The 19,278-nt window shown below is 40.6% G+C and overlaps 1 protein-coding gene across 1 annotated transcript in view; it reads left to right on the top strand.

The window, feature by feature from the left end:
- Positions 1 to 12,266, top strand: part of LOC111544265 (small nuclear ribonucleoprotein Sm D3) — a 32,078-nt gene extending 19,812 nt beyond the window's left edge. The window contains exon 3 of the mRNA XM_026455669.1: positions 11,617 to 12,266. Coding sequence (XP_026311454.1) covers positions 11,727 to 12,107 — 381 coding nt within the window. The 5' untranslated portion in view covers positions 11,617 to 11,726 and the 3' untranslated portion in view covers positions 12,108 to 12,266. The remainder of the gene's footprint in view (positions 1 to 11,616) is intronic.
- Positions 12,267 to 19,278: the final 7,012 nt, after the last annotated feature.

Raw genomic sequence — 19,278 nt, 5'->3', positions numbered from 1 at the left:
TCACAGATTTTGTCATTTAGATCGCTACTCTATTTAACAGGACATGATCCAGAAGCAGTGGTAGGCCACGGTCTAGAATTTGTAACATTTCTAGCTAGCAGTCTCTGCCTGTCTTCTTCACTCTTCTCTACATGTGGGTTCTTGTGTTTACCATAAACTTCTGGACAGTGGTCATGTCTGAGAATTATGAACTAAGAGTTATGAGGTAATCTTTTTGCTCTTCCCAAAGTGTTGCAGCCACAGTTATTAAGAGAATTGAATGAGTAATGAGTGCTCATTGTGTGCCAGGGACTCTAGTGGGCACTGGCATATGGAGTGAATGAAGACTGAGTCCCTACTTCCATGGAACTCATTAAACTGGGAGCAGATCTTAAATCTTGCAAGTATGTAATACAAACTGTGAAGTGACTGTGAATACTTGCCTTGTCAGTTACTGAAAAAAATCTTAAGGAAATAATCTTCATGGATCCCAGTCTCAGGGCTACCTTGTAGGATCTTGCAGTTTGGCAGTTAGATGAAGATGACTGGCTAAGGGAGTTAATCAGGACTACAACTCTGCTAGAATTCCACTTGCCAAGCCACACGGTTGTGCAAAACTACATCTGCCCAGAAGGAAGGATACATTTTTCTTTGTGCTAAGGTGTCACGTAGGTCAGCTTCATCTCTCCCTCTGATATCAGGAGTGAATTCCCTATTCTCAAAATTGAATGGGAGGCTCTACCTCATAAGTATGTAGCTGCCCTGAGCACAGAAGTGTATAGGAGGTGAAGGTCTAGGAATGAGTGTAATTTTATGCTCATAAAAAAATGGAGAACACTCAATTCTCCATATTCATGGTCCCACATCTGCAAATTCAACCTACCACAGATTAAAAATGTCCAAAAATTATAATACAATAATAAAAAATACACATGAAAATACAGTATAACAATGATTTATATACCATTTACATTTTATTAGGTCTTATAAGTAATCTAGAAATGATTTTAAATATACAGAAGAAATGAATAGGTTATATGCAAATAACTATGGCCATTTCATCTAAAGGACTTGAGCACCTGTGGTTTTAGTATCGGTTGAAGTCCTAGAACCAATCCCTGGCAGATAACAAGGGATGACTGTACAAAGAAGGCCTCAGACATAGATACATTTTAAGTACATAGATAATTTTTTTAAGTGAGCCCTTTGTCTTCAGGGATTAGATCAACGTTGTATAGACCTAAGACAATGAGTCCCAGTGGTGGAACAGCGGAGGAAAAATCTGGTCTGTGTATCATGAGGTGGTTGTAGTAGGGTTAAGAAAATTAAGGGCATCATACTGGGAAAGCTATGATGGAAGAGGAAGGAGGAACCCGTATGTAAAATCGAGTATTGGTTTCTATTCTTTTTTTTTGGGGGGGGGGGCGGGTAAGAGTCTTGCTCTGTCGCCCAGGTTGGAGTGCAGTGGTGTGATCCTAGCTCACTGCAGCCTTGAACTTCTGGGCTCAAATGATCCTCCCACCTCATCCTCCTGAGTAGCTAGGATAACAGGTGTGCACTGCCATGCCCAGCTAATTTTTTACTTTTTATAGAGACAGGGCCTCTCTATGTTGCCCAGGCTGGTCTCCAACTTCCAGCCTCAAGCAGTCCTTCCACCTTGGCCTCTCAAAGTGCTGGGATTCCAGGCATGACCCACCACACCCAGCTTGGTTCCTGTATCTTGCGTCTAGTTAATTGAACAAAGCTTTACTTCCATAATCTTAAGATTTCTGGCCGGGCGCGGTGGCTCAAGCCTGTAATCCCAGCACTTTGGGAGGCCGAGACGGGCGGATCACGAGGTCAGGAGATCGAGACCATCCTGGCTAATACGGTGAAACCCCGTCTCTACTAAAAAAAAAATACAAAAACTAGCCGGGCGAGGTGGCGGGCGCCTGTAGTCCCAGCTACTCCGGAGGCTGAGGCAGGAGAATGGCGTAAACCCGGGAGGCGGAGCTTGCAGTGAGCTGAGATCCGGCCACTGCACTCCAGTCCGGGCGACAGAGCGAGACTCCGCCTCAAAAAAAAAAAAAAAAAAAAAAAAAAAAAGATTTCTGACTCAATTTTGAAATAATGGAATCTCAGCTTGTGAGAGTGATCTTGCTTCTGGGAAGAATTCTGCCACAGTAAGTTCAGAAACAAAAAGCAAAGGACTAGGATTCGGGTAGCTTGAAGTTATGGCTCTTCCCAACAGTTTTATGATGTTGGACAACTGGTAGAGACCTCTCTAGGCCTTAATTATTGTATTTCACCTGAATATATCAGAGAGCCGACTTCCTCACTGAGTTACAGGCCTTGAATGAGATTGAAAAAAGCTTCATAAAATGTGAGGCAATAAAACAAGGTTTTCATAAAATGCTGCTTTCGAGTGTCAGAGGTCTGACTCTGAGATGAGTTGAGCTGGCTGGGTTGGCTGACCCTCTCTACTTTGGTATGATCTGTTTCTTTTTTTTTTTTTTTTTTTTTTTTTTTTTTTTAATTATACTTTAAGTTCTAGGGTACATGTGCATAACGTGCAGGTTACATATGTATACATGTGCCATGTTGGTGTGCTGCACCCATCAACTCGTCAGCACCCATCAATTCATCATTTATATCAGGTATAACTCCCCAATGCAATCCCTCCCCCCTCCCCCCTCCCCATGATAGGCCCCAGTGTGTGATGTTCCCCTTCCCGAGTCCAAGTGAGCTCATTGTTCAGTTCCCACCTATGAGTGAGAACATGCGGTGTTTGGTTTTCTCTTCTTGTGATAGTTTGCTAAGAATGATGGTTTCCAGCTGCATCCATGTCCCTACAAAGGACGCAAACTCATCCTTTTTTATGGCTGCATAGTATTCCATGGTGTATATGTGCCACATTTTCTTAATCCAGTCTGTCACTGATGGACATTTGGGTTGATTCCAAGTCTTTGCTATTGTGAATAGTGCCGCAATAAACATACGTGTGCATGTGTCTTTGTAGTAGCATAATTTATAATCCTTTGGGTATATACCCAGTAGTGGGATGGCTGGGTCATATGGTACATCTAGTTCTAGATCCTTGAGGAATCGCCATACTGTTTTCCATAATGGTTGAACTAGTTTACAATCCCACCAACAGTGTAAAAGTGTTCCTATTTCTCCACATCCTCTCCAACACCTGTTGTTTCCTGATTTTTTAATGATTGCCATTCTAACTGGTGTGAGATGGTATCTCATTGTGGTTTTGATTTGCATTTCTCTGATGGCCAGTGATGATGAGCATTTTTTCATGTGTCTGTTGGCTGTATGAATGTCTTCTTTTGAGAAATGTCTGTTCATTTCCTTTCCCCACTTTTGGATGGGGTTGTTTGTTTTTTTCTTGTATATTTGTTTGAGTTCTTTGTAGATTCTGGAAATGAGCCCTTTGTCAGATGAGTAGATTGCAAAAATTTTCTCCCATTCTGTAGGTTGCCTGTTCACTCTGATGGTAGTTTCTTTTGCTGTGCAGAAGCTCTTTAGTTTAATGAGATCCCATTTGTCAATTTTGGCTTTTGCTGCCGTTGCTTTTGGTGTTTTAGACATGAAGTCCTTGCCCATGCCTATGTCCTGAATGGTACTACCTAGATTTTCTTCTAGGGTTTTTATGGTATTAGGTCTAACATTTAAGTCTCTAATCCATCTTGAATTAATCTTCGTATAAGGAGTAAGGAAAGGATCCAGTTTCAGCTTTCTACTTATGGCTAGCCAATTTTCCCAGCACCATTTATTAAATAGGGAATCCTTTCCCCATTTCTTGTTTTTCTCAGGTTTGTCAAATATCAGATGGTTGTAGATGTGTGGCATTATTTCTGAAGGCTCCGTTCTGTTCCATTGGTCTATATCTCTGTTTTGGTACCAGTACCATGCTGTTTTGGTTACTGTAGCCTTGTAGTATAGTTTGAAGTCAGGTAGCGTGACGCCTCCGGCTTTGTCCTTTTGACTTAGGATTGTCTTGGCAATACGGGCTCTTTTTTGGTTCCATATGAACTTTAAAGCAGTTTTTTCCAATTCGGTGAAGAAACTCATTGGTAGCTTGATGGGGATGGCATTGAATCTATAAATTACCTTGGGCAGTATGGCCATTTTCACAATATTGATTCTGCCTATCCATGAGCATGGTATGTTCTTCCATTTGTTTGTGTCCTCTTTGATTTCACTGAGCAGTGGTTTGTAGTTCTCCTTGAAGAGGTCCTTTACATCCCTTGTAAGTTGGATTCCTAGGTATTTTATTCTCTTTGAAGCAATTGTGAATGGAAGTTCATTCCTGATTTGGCTCTCTGCTTGTCTGTTACTGGTGTATAAGAATGCTTGTGATTTTTGCACATTAATTTTGTATCCTGAGACTTTGCTGAAGTTGCTTATCAGCTTAAGAAGATTTTGGGCTGAGACGATGGGGTTTTCTAAATACACAATCATGTCATCTGCAAACAGGGACAATTTGACTTCCTCTTTTCCTAACTGAATACCCTTGATTTCTTTCTCTTGCCTGATTGCCCTAGCCAGAACTTCCAACACTATGTTGAATAGGAGTGGTGAGAGAGGGCATCCCTGTCTTGTGCCAGTTTTCAAAGGGAACTTTTCCAGTTTTTGCCCATTCAGTATGATATTAGCTGTGGGTTTGTCATAAATAGCTCTTATTATTTTGAGGTACGTTCCATCAATACCGAATTTGTTGAGCGTTTTTAGCATGAAGGGCTGTTGAATTTTGTCAAAAGCCTTTTCTGCATCTATTGAGATAATCATGTGGTTCTTGTCTTTGGTTCTGTTGATATGCTGGATTACGTTGATTGATTTGCGAATGTTGAACCAGCCTTGCATCCCAGGGATGAAGCCCACTTGATCATGGTGGATAAGCTTTTTGATGTGCTGCTGAATCCGGTTTGCCAGTATTTTATTGAGGATTTTTGCATCGATGTTCATCAGGGAGATTGGTCTAAAATTCTCTTTTTTTGTTGTGTCTCTGCCAGGCTTTGGTATCAGGATGATGCTGGCCTCATAAAATGAGTTAGGGAGGATTCCCTCTTTTTCTATTGATTGGAATAGTTTCAGAAGGAATGGTACCAGCTCCTCCTTGTACCTCTGGTAGAATTCAGCTGTGAATCCATCTGGTCCTGGGCTTTTTTTGGTGGGCAGGCTATTAATTGTTGCCTCAATTTCAGAGGCTGCTATTGGTCTATTCAGGGATTCAACTTCTTCCTGGTTTAGTCTTGGAAGAGTGTACGCGTCCAGGAAATTATCCATTTCTTCTAGATTTTCTAGTTGATTTGCGTAGAGGTGTTTATAGTATTCTCTGATGGTAGTTTGTATTTCTGTGGGGTCGGTGGTGATATCCCCTTTATCATTTTTTATTGCGTCTATTTGATTCCTCTCTCTTTTCTTCTTTATTAATCTTGCTAGCGGTCTGTCAATTTTGTTGATCTTTTCAAAAAACCAACTCCTGGATTCATTGATTTTTTGGAGGGTTTTTTGTGTCTCTATCTCCTTCAGTTCTGCTCTGATCTTAGTTATTTCTTGCCTTCTGCTAGCTTTTGAATGTGTTTGCTCTTGCCTCTCTAGTTCTTTTAATTGTGATGTTAGAGTGTCAATTTTAGATCTTTCCTGCTTTCTCTTGTGGGCACTTAGTGCTATAAATTTCCCTCTACATACTGCTTTAAATGTGTCCCAGAGATTCTGGTATGTTGTATCTTTGTTCTCATTGGATTCAAAGAACATCTTTATTTCTGCTTTCATTTCGTTATGTACCCAGTAGTCATTCAGGAGCAGGTTGTTCAGTTTCCATGTAGTTGAGCGGTTTTGATTGAATTTCTTAGTCCTGAGTTCTAGTTTGATTGCACTGTGGTCAGAGAGACAGTTTGTTATAATTTCTGTTCTTTTACATTTGCTGAGGAGTGCTTTACTTCCAATTATGTGGTCAATTTTGGAATAAGTGTGATGTGGTGCTGAGAAGAATGTATATTCTCTTGGGGTATGATCTGTTTCTAAGTAGGGGTCTGGGCTCATCTGTCTTTAGGCTGCACCAAGGCCTGTGACTCCATGCTAGCATTGATGATTGAAACATTTTAATAATTTGTCATAAAGATCTAAGACAATAGGTAGTTTTCTGAGTCTAATATATTATGTTCTGAGCATAGGCCATCTGTCACCTAATGAAATCTGAGGTCAATTATAGAGGATTTTTGCTCCATTTGATGGGACCCATAAAATTTAGGTCACCCTCAAGCACCAGCACCAACCTTAACAGAGAGCACATATCAGAAGATACAGATGTCTTTTGTTTGCCACATATCATGTGAGAAAATATACATGAAATTGTAGGATGATGTAAATGGGCATGTTCAGTATAGGTCTACATTTGATCCAGCAATCCCACTACTGGGTATCTGCCCAGAGGAAAAGAAGTCATTATACGGAAAAGATACTTGCACACACATGTTTATAGCAGCACAATTCACAATTGCAAAAATGTGGAACCAACCCAAATGCCCATCAATCAATGAGCAGATGAAGAAACATACTACTCAGCCATAAAAAGGAATTAATTAATGCAATTCTCAGAAACCTGGATGAGATTGGAGACTATTATTCTAAGTGAAGTAACTCAGGAATGGAAAACCAAATATTGTATGTTCTCACTCATGAGTGAGAGCTAAGCCATGAGGATGCAAAGGCATAAGAATGACACAATGAACTTTGGGACTCGGGAAAAGGGTGGGAAGTGGATGAGGAATAAAAGACTACAAACTGGGTGCAGTGTATACTGCTTGGGTGATGGGTGCACCAAAATCTCACAAATTACCACTAAAGAACTTAACTTATGTAAACAAACATCACCTGTTCCCCAATAACCTGTGCAATTAGAAAATTTTTTAAAAATGTATTAGATGTACTCTTTGGAACTCAGATAACATCGCCGGAACACCCTAGTGCTTTGTTCCCAATATCCTTTCTAAGTCTGCACCAAACAGCACGGGCACTCTCCTCTCCTCATGTATCTTCCTTGATCATCGCTGAAACCTATGTAGAAGGATGAACTGGAGAGCAGAGTGCTGAAAACCCCTCTCAGCTGTCTTCTCACAGCCTTTCATCAGAATGGTATCACACTATCTAATTTTCCCCATCTCAGTATAATCTTAATTTGCATTCATTTGTTTGAGTGAGGTTGAACACCTTTTCATATGTGTAAGGCCCGTTTTTATATCGTGTGTGTGTGTGTGTGTGTGTGTGTGTGTGTGTGTTCCATGTTTTAAACCCATTTTCATGTTTTGAACTTTTTCCTCTCCATTTTTAAGAGTTCTTTACATATTAGGAACATTAGCCCTTTATGATGTATGTTGCAAATTTTTTCTTCAAATTTCTCCGTTGTATTTTTACTTTGCTTATGGTATTTTTCCACACAAAAGGTTTTTTATGCCACAACATTTACCAAATTGTTTTCATTATACCTAGATTCTGTGTCAAAATTGGAAATCCTTTCTCTATACCCATTTTTTAAATGAGTTTGCCTCACGTTTCCTTCCAGTACTTGTTTCTGTGCATTAATGAAATTATTATCTACATACAAAATCCCAAATATTCTATAAAAATAGATCCTAGAACTAATAGGTGAGGTTAGCAAGTCACTATATATATGGCCAATATTCAAAACACAATTGAATTTCAGTATTATAAAAATAAATGATTGGAAATTAAAAACTTTAAAATACTACCATAGTACCATTTACACTACATCAAAAAACAAAATAATCTAACAAAAATATGGAAAGGATTGTATGCTAAAAACTGCAAAACTGCTGAAAGAAAGCAAACTCTTAAATAATTGGAAAGATATACTGTATTCATAGATTGGAGAACTCAGTAGTGGTAAAATGTCATTTTTCTTCAAATTGACATATAGATTTAACACAATTCCAATCAGAAACATAATAGGCTTTCCTGTAGAAATAAGTTGATTCTAAAATTTATAAGGAAATACAAAGGATGTAGAATACCCGAAATAATTTTGAAAAAAGCCACAAACTTGGAGGGTTCATACTAACTGATTTTAATTTTTTTAACTTTTAAAATTTTTTGTAGAGATGAGGTCTCCCTATGTTGCCCAGGCAGATATCAAACTCCTGGGCTCAAGTGATCCTTCTGCCTTGGACTCCCAAAATGCTAGAATTAACAGACATGAGCCACCACACTGGGCCCTAACTCATTCTAACACTTACGGTAAAGCTATAGTAATTGAGCTAATGTAGGCTTGGTGAAATAAGACAGACAAGTAGAATGAAGAAACAAGACAGGAAATTTAAAAATAGATTCATACATAGAGGATCAATTAACTTTTGACAAAGGTGCAAAGGCAATTCAGTGGACAAAGGATAGTCTTTACAATAAATGATGCACATCTACATGTTAAAAAAAAAACCCACCTTGATCCATATCTTGTACCATATACAAAAATAAATTCTAATGGGATCATAGACCTAAATCTAATGGTATAAAGCTTCTAGAAGATAGCATAAGAGAAATCTTCCTAAGTTTGGGTGAGGCAGAGGTGTCTTATGCATGACAAGAAAAACACAATTCATAAAATTAAAAACTTGATCAGTTGGACTTTGTTAAATTTAAAATCATTTCTCTTTAAGACATTAAGAGAATGAAAAGTAACATCAGAAACAGAATATTTGCTCTCTCTAGATATCTCTGTATACTACATATATCTAATAAGAGCTTTATATCCAGATTATAAAAAGAACTATCAAAGCTCAATAATAAGGAAGCAACACAATTTATAAAACAGGCAAAGAATTTGAACAGACATTTCATCATAGATGATCTGTAGTTGGCAAATCAGCACATTAAAAGATGTTCATAATGATATTCAATTAATATCATTATTAGGATGTACAAAACAAAGCTACAGTAAAACACCACCATTGACCTATAAAAATGGATGAACATTAAAAAACAAAACAAAACAAAAAAAAAAAAAGCAAAAGAATACAGTTGACAATACCAAGTGCTGTCAAGGGTGCAAAGCAACTGAAATTCTCATACATTGCTGGTGGGAATAAAAAATGGGGAAAAGTTTGGGCATTTTTAAAGTTAAACCCGTATTTACTCCTGGAAAGTTTTCTTCTTCTATTACAGTTCTGTTTTTGTGTTTTAGGGACAGGGTCTCACCCTGTCATCCAGTTCAACAGTTCAATTGTAGTTTTAAATGATAGTTACATTGTTTTCTATTTCTTCTTCATGTACTCCAGTTACACCAGTGTTGCTTTGGACTGTCTTCCCCGTCAATCATTTTCTTCCTGACCCGTTTTACTACTTTATTTCATTTCATATTCTTGCTTGTTTGCCTGTCTTTCTTCAGTGCCTGTATTACATTTCCATCTGAGTACATTCTCCTCTGGGTGCTATAGCGAGGTGATGATGACCATTCCCACCCCCACACTCCAAAAATGTCTACTCAGAACCTGGGAATATGATCTTATTTGGAAAAAGGGTCTTTGCAGGTGTAATGAAGTATCTCAAGATAAAATAATCCTAGGTTTTCTGGGTGAGCCCTAATTCCAATTGCAAGTATCCTTAGAAGAGAAGGAGAGAAGACCCATAGAAAAGATGGTAATGTGGGAAGGAAGGCGGAGATTAGAGTGACGCATCCACAAACCAAAGAACGGCAAGGATTGCTGGCAGCCCTCAGAAGCTATGAAAGAGAGATAGAGCAGACCCTTCCCTCAGAGCCTCGGGAAGAAACAACCCCTGCCAGCCCCTTGATTTCAGACCTCTGGCCTCCAGAACTGTGGGAGAATAAATTCCTACTGTTTCAAGCTTTCGGTTTATAGTAATCTGTTAAGACAGCCCTAGGAAACCAACATAGGTACCCTCTTAAAATTTATGTTTCAATCCTAAGATTCTTTTTCTTTTTCTTTTATTTTCTTTCTGAGTTCAAGCAACATGCTGTTCATTACTTCCCATTTTTTTCTAAATCCATTAATATTTTAATTTCTGATTAAAGATAGTTTTTCAGTCCAGGTGCAGTGGCTCACGCCTGTAATCCCAGCACTCTGGGAGGCCGAGACAGGTGGGTCACTTGAGGTCAGGAGTTTGAGACCAGCCTGGCCAACATGGTGAAACCCCATCTCTACTAAAAATACAAAAATTCCCTGGGTGTGGTGGCGCGCACCTGTAATCCCAGCTACTTGGGAGGCTGAGGCAAGAGAATCTCTTGAACGTGGGAGGTTAAAAAAATGAACAAATAAATAAATAAATATAGTTTTTAAATTTATTGTTTGAACCTGGGAGGTTCAAAAATAAATTAAATAAATAAATAGCTTTTCCCATGTCTGTACACTTGTTTGAGGTTATTTGAGTCTGGAGTGTTGCATTGCAGTTTTCCTCTGCTTCATGGTCATTTTTGTGTTTACCTCCCTTGGAGTGGTGGAAAATTTTTACTACTTGAGGTGTGTTGAGTCTGTTTCTTTCTTTAAGTAGCTTTGCATAGATTTATTCCATTTTTTGTAATTCTTTTTGTGCATGTGGGCTAATTTACAAGATTCTTCGTTTAATGGTGCCCTCTTCTGTCAATGTGGTGAAGTACAGCTTCTTTAATGATTGTGTTTTGGTACTTGGGGGAGGAATATTGTGTCTTCTAGGAGATACCCAAGCCTGTTACGCACACTGAAAAATATAAAGCTCTGTCTTAAAGGCTTTACCTTTCAAATTCAGTATAGTTGAAATTTATTCTCTGAAGGAAGAACCTCCAAGAGCACACAACACAGTATCCTTTCGTTACCATCAGGTGATAACTTCACATTTCCTTATATGGGATGTTTCCTCTGAGCCATCCAATCCCACCTTCACCCTGCTGCCTCCTCCCGTGTGCCCTCTCTCTCTAAAAACCACTGTTTTGGTATGTCCCACAAAAGCCAGAAGGTGTAAACCAAGAAAGAAGCAGTGTGAGGGAAAAAGGAACAAGATTCACAGAGGAACAAAGGAAATTCCTGAGATGATGATGAAATGAAGTTCTAGGAGAACACTTGTTTAATGTAGGGTTAGAGATCACCAGTTCAGGAGGGACAGCGCCCCCACAGACTCCCTTCAAAAATGAAGCTTATCAGCAGGGCATGGTGACTCGCACCTGTAATCCCAGCACTTTGGAAGGCCGAAGCGAGCGGGTCGCTTGAGGTCAGGAGTTCAAGACCAGCCCGGCCAACATGACAAAACCCCGTCTCTATTAAAAGTACAAAATTAGTCAGGCGTGGTGGCACAGCCGTAATCCCAGCTACTCGGGAGGCTGAGGCAGGAGAATCACTTAAACCTGGGAGGCAGAGGTTGCGGTGAACTGAGATGGTGCCATTGCGCCTGGGCAACAAGAGCAAAACTCTGTCTCAAAAAAAAAAAAAAAAAAGGCAAATGGGGATAGAAAATGTAGCCATGAAACCCATAAATAGCTCAGCTATAAATAACATTTATATAGTCAAAACATACAATCTTTGAATATTGACTTAACCAAATATGATGCTATTATAACTACTTTAGGAGTGGGGTATAGAAGAATTGTGTGTGGATGAGGGGTGAATTGTAAGATGGCTAAATCTTTATCTTCCATTGTAGTAAATAATATTTAAAGTCAAAAAACAGATTCACGCCTTCGCCGTAGCGGCTTTTGCCGTGCACCGAAGAGAAGGAAAAGTAGGCCAGAGCCGAACTCTCTTCCTGCCAAGATGTCTATTGGTGTGCCAATTAAAGTGCTGCATGAGGCTGAGGGCCACATTGTAACATGTGAGACGAACACCGGTGAGGTATATCGGGGGAAGCTCACTGAAGCAGAGGACAACATGAACTGCCAGATGTCCAACATCACAGTCACATACAGAGATGGCCGAGTGGCACAGCTGGAGCAGGTGTACATCCGTGGCAGCAAAATCCGCTTTCTGATTTTGCCTGACATGCTGAAGAATGCACCCATGTTAAAGAGCATGAAAAATAAAAACCAAGGCTCAGGGGCTGGCCGAGGAAAAGCTGCTATTCTCAAGGCCCAAGTGGCTGCAAGAGGAAGAGGACGTGGAATGGGACGTGGAAACATCTTTCAAAAACGAAGATAATTTTCTCCATTGAACAGACCTTTGCCCTTTTTTCTTTCAGGTTATCTGAGTTCACTGGGGTGGGTGCTTGTGTATATGTCCTAGGTATCTTTTGACATCTTTCTCTTTAGATCAGGGGAAATGTTGAAGCTAAATAAATCTGGGGGGTTTTTTGTTCTGTTTAAAAATAAAAAATAAAAAATAAAATAAAATAAAGTCAAAAAACAAAAACATGGCAGTATAATCATATCCTTTAGGAAAATGAAAGTAAATACTATAATAAATGGCTGAATATTTGAAAGTGGTTGCCTCTGGGAACAGAAATGTATAGGTGAATGGGAGAGAAGAAATGGAGAATGGGTGCTTTCATTATGATATTGAGGTGATGGTCTGAGGATCATGCAGAAGCAGCATTAATGTAGCATTCTCCTGACTCTTCCATATCAAATACAGGCACTCCTCGACTTAAGGTAGGATTAAGTCTGAACAAACTGATATTTTCAACTTATAATTGGTTTATCGTGATGTAACCCCATTGTAAATTGAGAAGCATAGTGAATGCGTATCACTTTTGCACCATCCTAACATCAAAACATCTGAAGTTGAACCATAGTAAACCGGGGACCATCTGCGTCTTCACTCACACACACTACCACTCCTTCGTAGGCCAATTCCCCTCCACCGTCTCTACATCTTATATTCTAAGACTCAAATCAGGTCCTGTATTCTCCTGACAGTCTTCCCTGTTTGCTTGAACAAAACTGGTCTCTGAGCATTCATATTCATAGTCTATTGCACTTCTTTGGGCAGCTCATCATATTCTCTTTCATAGTATTAGATAAGAGTGATTTGGAACTTGCAGCAAATGCTAAGCCCTCAGAGGAGGCAGGGAAATCATAAATGCTTGTTCAATTAAAACAAACACATCCTGAGAGAGGATGCAGTGTCTTCAGAGCCCTTACTGGTGACCAGCACCCAATACGTAGAAGAGAGAAAGGGATGGGAAGGAAACAGTGGGGAATGGAATGGGGAGCAGGGAAATTAGATAAAGGTAGTCAGCACTCACCCCTCCAGAAGACATTTCTTAGAGGAGGACTTGAAACAAATATGCAGGAAAGATTAGTGAGAACTAATAGTTAGGATAGATAGTTAGTTAGTTAGGGTAGATAGTTAGGATGTTTGTGTTTTTGTTCTATATTTTTTCTCCAGCCTAAGACAGGTGCTAAGAAAGTGTCAAAGAATCTCAACAGCAAGTACTGTGGTGATCAAATCCTGTTCCTCACACCCTTTTATGTTCTAGCCACTGTTTACAGCCCCACTAAACGTTAACTGTGATGCCGTTGGTAATAATCGGAGTCAAGCGTCCACTGACTCTAGATTAATCTACCTCAAGTCTGACCTCCTCCAGGAATCCTTTGACCACTCATCTCACACAGGATTGCTTAATTCCCTGAACTCAGCACATTTCTTCCTGTATCTCTGTGAAGTAGGCATAATAGTGCCCTGGCCAGATCCCCTGAGATCTCTCTTCCCAGTTCTGTGCCTCCGTCCCCCAGGTTCTACACGATCTGCAGAAGCAGCCAACACCTGTGACCTTCAGAGACCTTCTCCCAGGCACTAGCCCCGGCTGACAGCAGGAGGTGCCTGGGTGCTCTGTATCTACTTGTACCCCCCTCCCCAGCTCCTTTGCTGTGAAACTAAATGAGGAGTCAGTCATTACTCTCTACAAATTTGGGTTGAAACTGAGACTTCACCCAAAGGTGATGCCTTTAGTCTCTGTTCCTCTCCTCTGCTGCTTCTCCCACTTCCTTACTGGTTTTTCCCTTAATAAATCACTAGCACCTGAATCCTTGACTTAGGATCTGATTCCAGGAGAGCCTGTTTTAAGACATTTGGCACCAAAAGTGGTCCTAGGATGCACACTTTATGGATGAAATTCTGACCAGATGAAAATGACTTCATGTCTTGTGTTAATAGGCCTGGCAGGCTGTAGCAATGCCATTCCTAGAACTTTCACCTGTGGTTAACTGAGACAGGAAACAGAAAAGAATGCTCTGACTTGCCAATATCTTCAGCGATTGAGAGATACAAGGGAAATCATTTATAGCTACTGCAGGACAATTTGATGACTATTGCTGAGTGTCCTGGAAGAGAGAAGGAGACCACGCCATTCAAAGCATAAAATTATATACCAAATGAAAAGCAGCTCCTGGCAAGGTAGGTATTAAGCTCTCAGAGACAGAGCATCTCATCAAATGACTCTAGGATCCGAGCTGCTTATCTTGAGCTGAGAACTTTCAGATGTTGGGCGGGCTCAGCAGCAATCTATCATGTGATAGAAGTGGTAAGTTTTAGATGCAGCTGCAGCAGATCCAGAGGGCATGGTAATCTGCATGAACAGGTGGCCCGAAGCCACATCACTCATCACCAATACAATGATACTTCTTCTTTGCTAACCCTTTGGCCTCATGTGGGAGTTTCCTTTGACCAGCTATTAGAGGAGGAAAATTACCAGGTCTGATTCATGGATATGTTATTGAATATCTTGGTATGAACCAAAAATTGACTATTACTGAACTGTATCCCCACTCCTGGGTGGCCCTAAAAGACAATGGTGAGAGACGTTCTCTAAGTGGACAAAGTTTGGATGTTGCATCTGGTCCCCTACCTTGTGTAGAGTGGGAAGTGCTATATGGTAATGATACGCATACAGGAGGTCCTCTATATCCACTGGTTCTACATCTGAAGATTCAACCAACTGCAGATACCAGAAATATTTGAGAAAAAAATGCAACAATAAATAAAACAAATTTTAAAAGCAATATAAGAACTATTTACATCACATTTACATTGTGTTGAGTATTATAAGTAATCTAGAGATGATTTAATGTATACAGGATTGTGTGCGTAGGTTATATGTAAATACCATGTCATTTTATATAAGGGACTTGAACATCCACAGATTTTGGTATCCAACGGGAATCCTGGAACAATCCCCAGTGGATACCAAGGAATGACTTTATATAGACTCATGGACAGTAGTGAATGGCTTGGTTGATTAACCAGGGGCCTAGAGGAAGAAAAATTGGAAAATGAGTAATAAATAGTCTAGAGATGAACATGTGGATTAACCTATGGAAGTGGTCGCAAAGTGTGAGCATCTTTATAGCACATATTTAAGGCCCACAAGTAAGCATCTGCCCAGAAGAGACATTAACCAGCTGGACAGAGTAGCTCTTCCAATGGATGTGAGCTCACCTTGGTTCTTGGCCATCCCAATGTTTGTTCGATAAGCCCACGAACAGAGAAGCCAGGATAGCAGAGACAAAGACACTATGTACAGACCCATGGGCTCCCTCTTACCAAGGCAGATCTAACTACTGGCATTGCTGAATGTCTGAGCTGTCAGAAACAGACGCCAACACTGGGCCCCAAATATGGTACTAACCCTCAAGTAAAACAACAAGTCACTTGGCAGGAAGTTGATTACTTTGGACTCCATCCACTCTGGAAAGTCAAACATTTTCTTCCCACTGGTATTGTCATGTATTCCAGGAATGGGCTTGCCTTTCCTGCTCACAGGCCTCAAACAACATCACTATCTGACGATGAAAGGTTAAAGAGCATCTGATTAACCAGCAGGGCATACTGTGTGACAGTGCCTTGGATGTCTGGCCATGGGCCCAAGACTGGAATCTACTCGTCCTATCACGTACTACATCATCCAGAGGCTGCTGGCCTAACGGTGTTAGGCAGAGTTGAAGTGCCAGCTTGGAGATGATAATCCTCTGAAGGTGGGGTCCTATGTTGTCAATAGATAGAATAATTGATTCCAGAATTCAAGTGGTGAGAGTAGAAAGTGAACCTACTTACCATCATTCCCACTGGGGGAATTTGGACTTCTTGTCTCCCTACACTCAGCCGCTGTGGGTCTCAAGTCCTGTTTCACAGAGGAGGTGTACTTCCACCAGGGGACACATTAAGAATTTCATTTAAAAAGCTATGACTGCTAAGTGATTGCTGCCACTATACCAGAAATAAAAGTCACCATACTAGCGGGAGAGTTGGCCCTGACATCATGAGGAGGTAGAATTGTGCTACCTAATGAAGGTGTGGAGGAATATGTTCAGAATTCAGGTGGTTCACTAGGACATTTCTTGATACTCCCATAACCAGCATTGAGAATGGGTAGTTACAGCAACCATGGCCTGATCAAAGCATGGTAGCCAGGGGCTCAGGCCTTTAAGGGTTGAAGATCTGGGTCGTGTCACCAAGAAAGCCACCTAAACTAGCAGAAGTGGTAGCCAAGGGCAAGGGAAATCGAGAAAGGGTGGGTAGAGGAAGAAAACGACAAATAGATGGTACAATCTCAGGACAAACTGCAGTAGTGAGCTTATTCCATTAACTATTTCTTAGAAGTTTCCCCAGGATCTTTAACCAACCAGAATTTTGAAGAAGCTGTGATGAGATGGAGTGAACTTAAGGATGGAGTGAGAAAAGCAAGATCATCTGTGAAGTACAAGAGGTGAACTATAGCAGATATGTTGATACTCACTCTCCAGATCCTCTCAGACCTCTACTATCAATTCTGTGTGTCCCAGCTTCTGCATGCTTTGGTGCAAATGGCTTAAACCCAAGATAATAAAAGGACTGATCTTGGGCATTGGAGCTGCCTACCCTGGTCCGCCTTTTCCACCACTTGACTGACATACCTAGTATGCATGGGATTTTTACGTTTTTCCCAACCACAGGGAGACTCATGAGCCAATTATTGACTGGGGGAGCATTCAAATGCTCAGTTCCCTGGCTTCTAGGCAGGAAATCCGTATTAGTCAGGGTTCTCTAGGGGGACAGGACTAATAGGATAGAGGTATATATAAGGGGAATTTATTACGGAGTATTAACTCACACAATCAGAAGGTCCCACAATAGGCCGTCTGCAAGCTGAGGAGCAAGGAAGCCTGTCCGAGTCCCAGAGTTGAAGAACTTGAAGTCCAATGTTCGAAGGCAGGAAGCATCCAGCATGGGAGAAAGATGTAGGCTGGGAGGCTAAGCAAGTCTAATCTCTCCATGTTCTTCTGTCTGGTTTTATTCTGGCCAAGCTGGCAGCTGATTAGATGGTGCCCACCCAGATTGAGGGTGGGTCTGCCTTTCCCAGCCCACTGACTCAAATGTTAATCTCCTTTGGCCACACCCTCACAGACACACCTAGGAACAATATATTGCATCCTTCAGTCCAATCAAGTTGACATTCAGTATTAACCATCACAACTTCCAAGGTATAATTTATACTCCAATATTCTCCATGGAATCGGGCTGAAGCTAGACCTTCACCTGAAAGTACCCTTGTGCTGGCTTCTTCCTCTTTCCTATCTTGTATCCATTCCTTACTGATTCCTCTAGAGAGCAATTTCCTAATCAATCATGACCACCCAAATCCTTAACTCAGTGTCTGCTTTTGGGAGAACCTGATGTAAGACACACTCCCTTGTACAGTATGAAACTATCCTATGCCATTAATTTTGCAAGCTTGTGTCGATACTTAGAACCAACAATGTTAACTTCACTCTTTTATGCATATACAATTTAACTTCTTACTACTCTGTAAAATCCTTTGAAAGCAAAGACCACGTCTCATTAATCTTAGTTTCCTCATCTGCATTTGGTAATAATAGTATCCTCTCATAATTCAACAGCTAACAACTTCTTAATAGTTGTTACAAGAATTAACAGTTAATATGTTAAGTGCATAGAAGTGTTCCTGGCAATGGCAAGTGATATATAAGAGTTTGTCACTAATGTTGTCATTGTTATCTTTGTAACCCCCTCACATGGCACCAACACAAGGCACAATGTATTTATGCTAATATCTTTCGGTTGAATGAACAAGTGAATGGGTGGATGGATGGATGACAGAACAAATGTAGTAATTTTTAAAAGCTCTAAAAGAGGAGGGTACAAAGAGATAGCTGCACGATTGGGGCACTATATTCAAATACTTTACAATGTACTTTAGGTCCAGACTAGAGAATCTGTTATAACTGAAAGTTGCTGAATTAGGCCATAGTTAAAAAAACTTCAATGTAAGGACAAATTTGGAAAGTGTTACACTTCGTAAATTCCACAAAAAGGTGTGTTTCAAACTTGCTGAATCAAAACACAGGTTCCACTGTGTTGTATAAAATAGCACATAGCAAAGCATTTTCACAGATAGCTTGTTTCTGGTTTTTAGGGCTGGATATTCATGTGTTAATACAAGGGCTCAACAGACTCGGAAATGTCACTACTTAGATTCTACGAAAAGTGCATTTGGGACCTGTTTCCTCAAAACGCAGGTTCAATTCTGTCCACTCTTGAATAGTGGGTTGGTGTTGGTGTCCTTCCTGCTGGTAAACGTGAAGCACTGCTATGAGGCTCCTAGTGGAATTTACTGTGGTCTGGTGAGAAATAACTCACACAAGTGAAACTGACGGAAAAAGAGGTGGAGATTACTAACCACTGGCCAAGCGCAGCAGACAGTGAAGTCAGCTTGGTTAGCACAGGCCAAACCACTGACCCTTTTCGCTTGGTGAATACTGCCTGGGACATTATAATCTACCACTGTTGTATTATTTGATTGGAAAAGCAGCTACTCAGGGTTTCTCTATATTTTGGCTTGCTCCTAGAACTCTCAGTGGAATACTGCTTTATAACTCAGTACTACCCAGGGCCACACACTTTCCCTGTGCAATATGTTCCAAGAATGGGATGTTCCACATTTGGAAAAGAAATGCTCATATAAAGTCCTCACAGACATTTCTCTTTTGATTTCCTTCTACTGTGATTTATGAAGCTGCCACGGCATTTGTCTCAACCTGAGCCGCAGAGTTGAACAGATTTTCATCATTTTCAGAGGAGTGTGCCTGTGCCTACAGACCGATTCTTTTCCATTCATGTAATCGGGTCTCCAGATGTGCCTTTGCCAAGCGGTTTTCCGAACTTCCTGATGAAGAAATGTATGAAACTTCTCCCCACCTGTTTTAAGGCTCCTTCAATCTCTCTTTGGCAAAATGGTAACACAAACATCTGAGGAAGCATCAGTGAGTGCTTGGATCATGCCCAGCCCTGAGCCTTCAGTCCTGGCCCCTGTTTATTCAGCTGGGCAGGCTCACCAGTAGGCTTCCACAGAGCAGAGATGTGGTGACAAACGTAA

The sequence above is a fragment of the Piliocolobus tephrosceles genome, chromosome 2, assembly GCF_002776525.5.
Source record: "Piliocolobus tephrosceles isolate RC106 chromosome 2, ASM277652v3, whole genome shotgun sequence".
NCBI lineage: Eukaryota > Metazoa > Chordata > Mammalia > Primates > Cercopithecidae > Piliocolobus > Piliocolobus tephrosceles.
The sequence above is the reverse complement of the archived record's forward strand: the minus strand, read 5'-3'. Positions and strand labels throughout refer to the sequence as shown.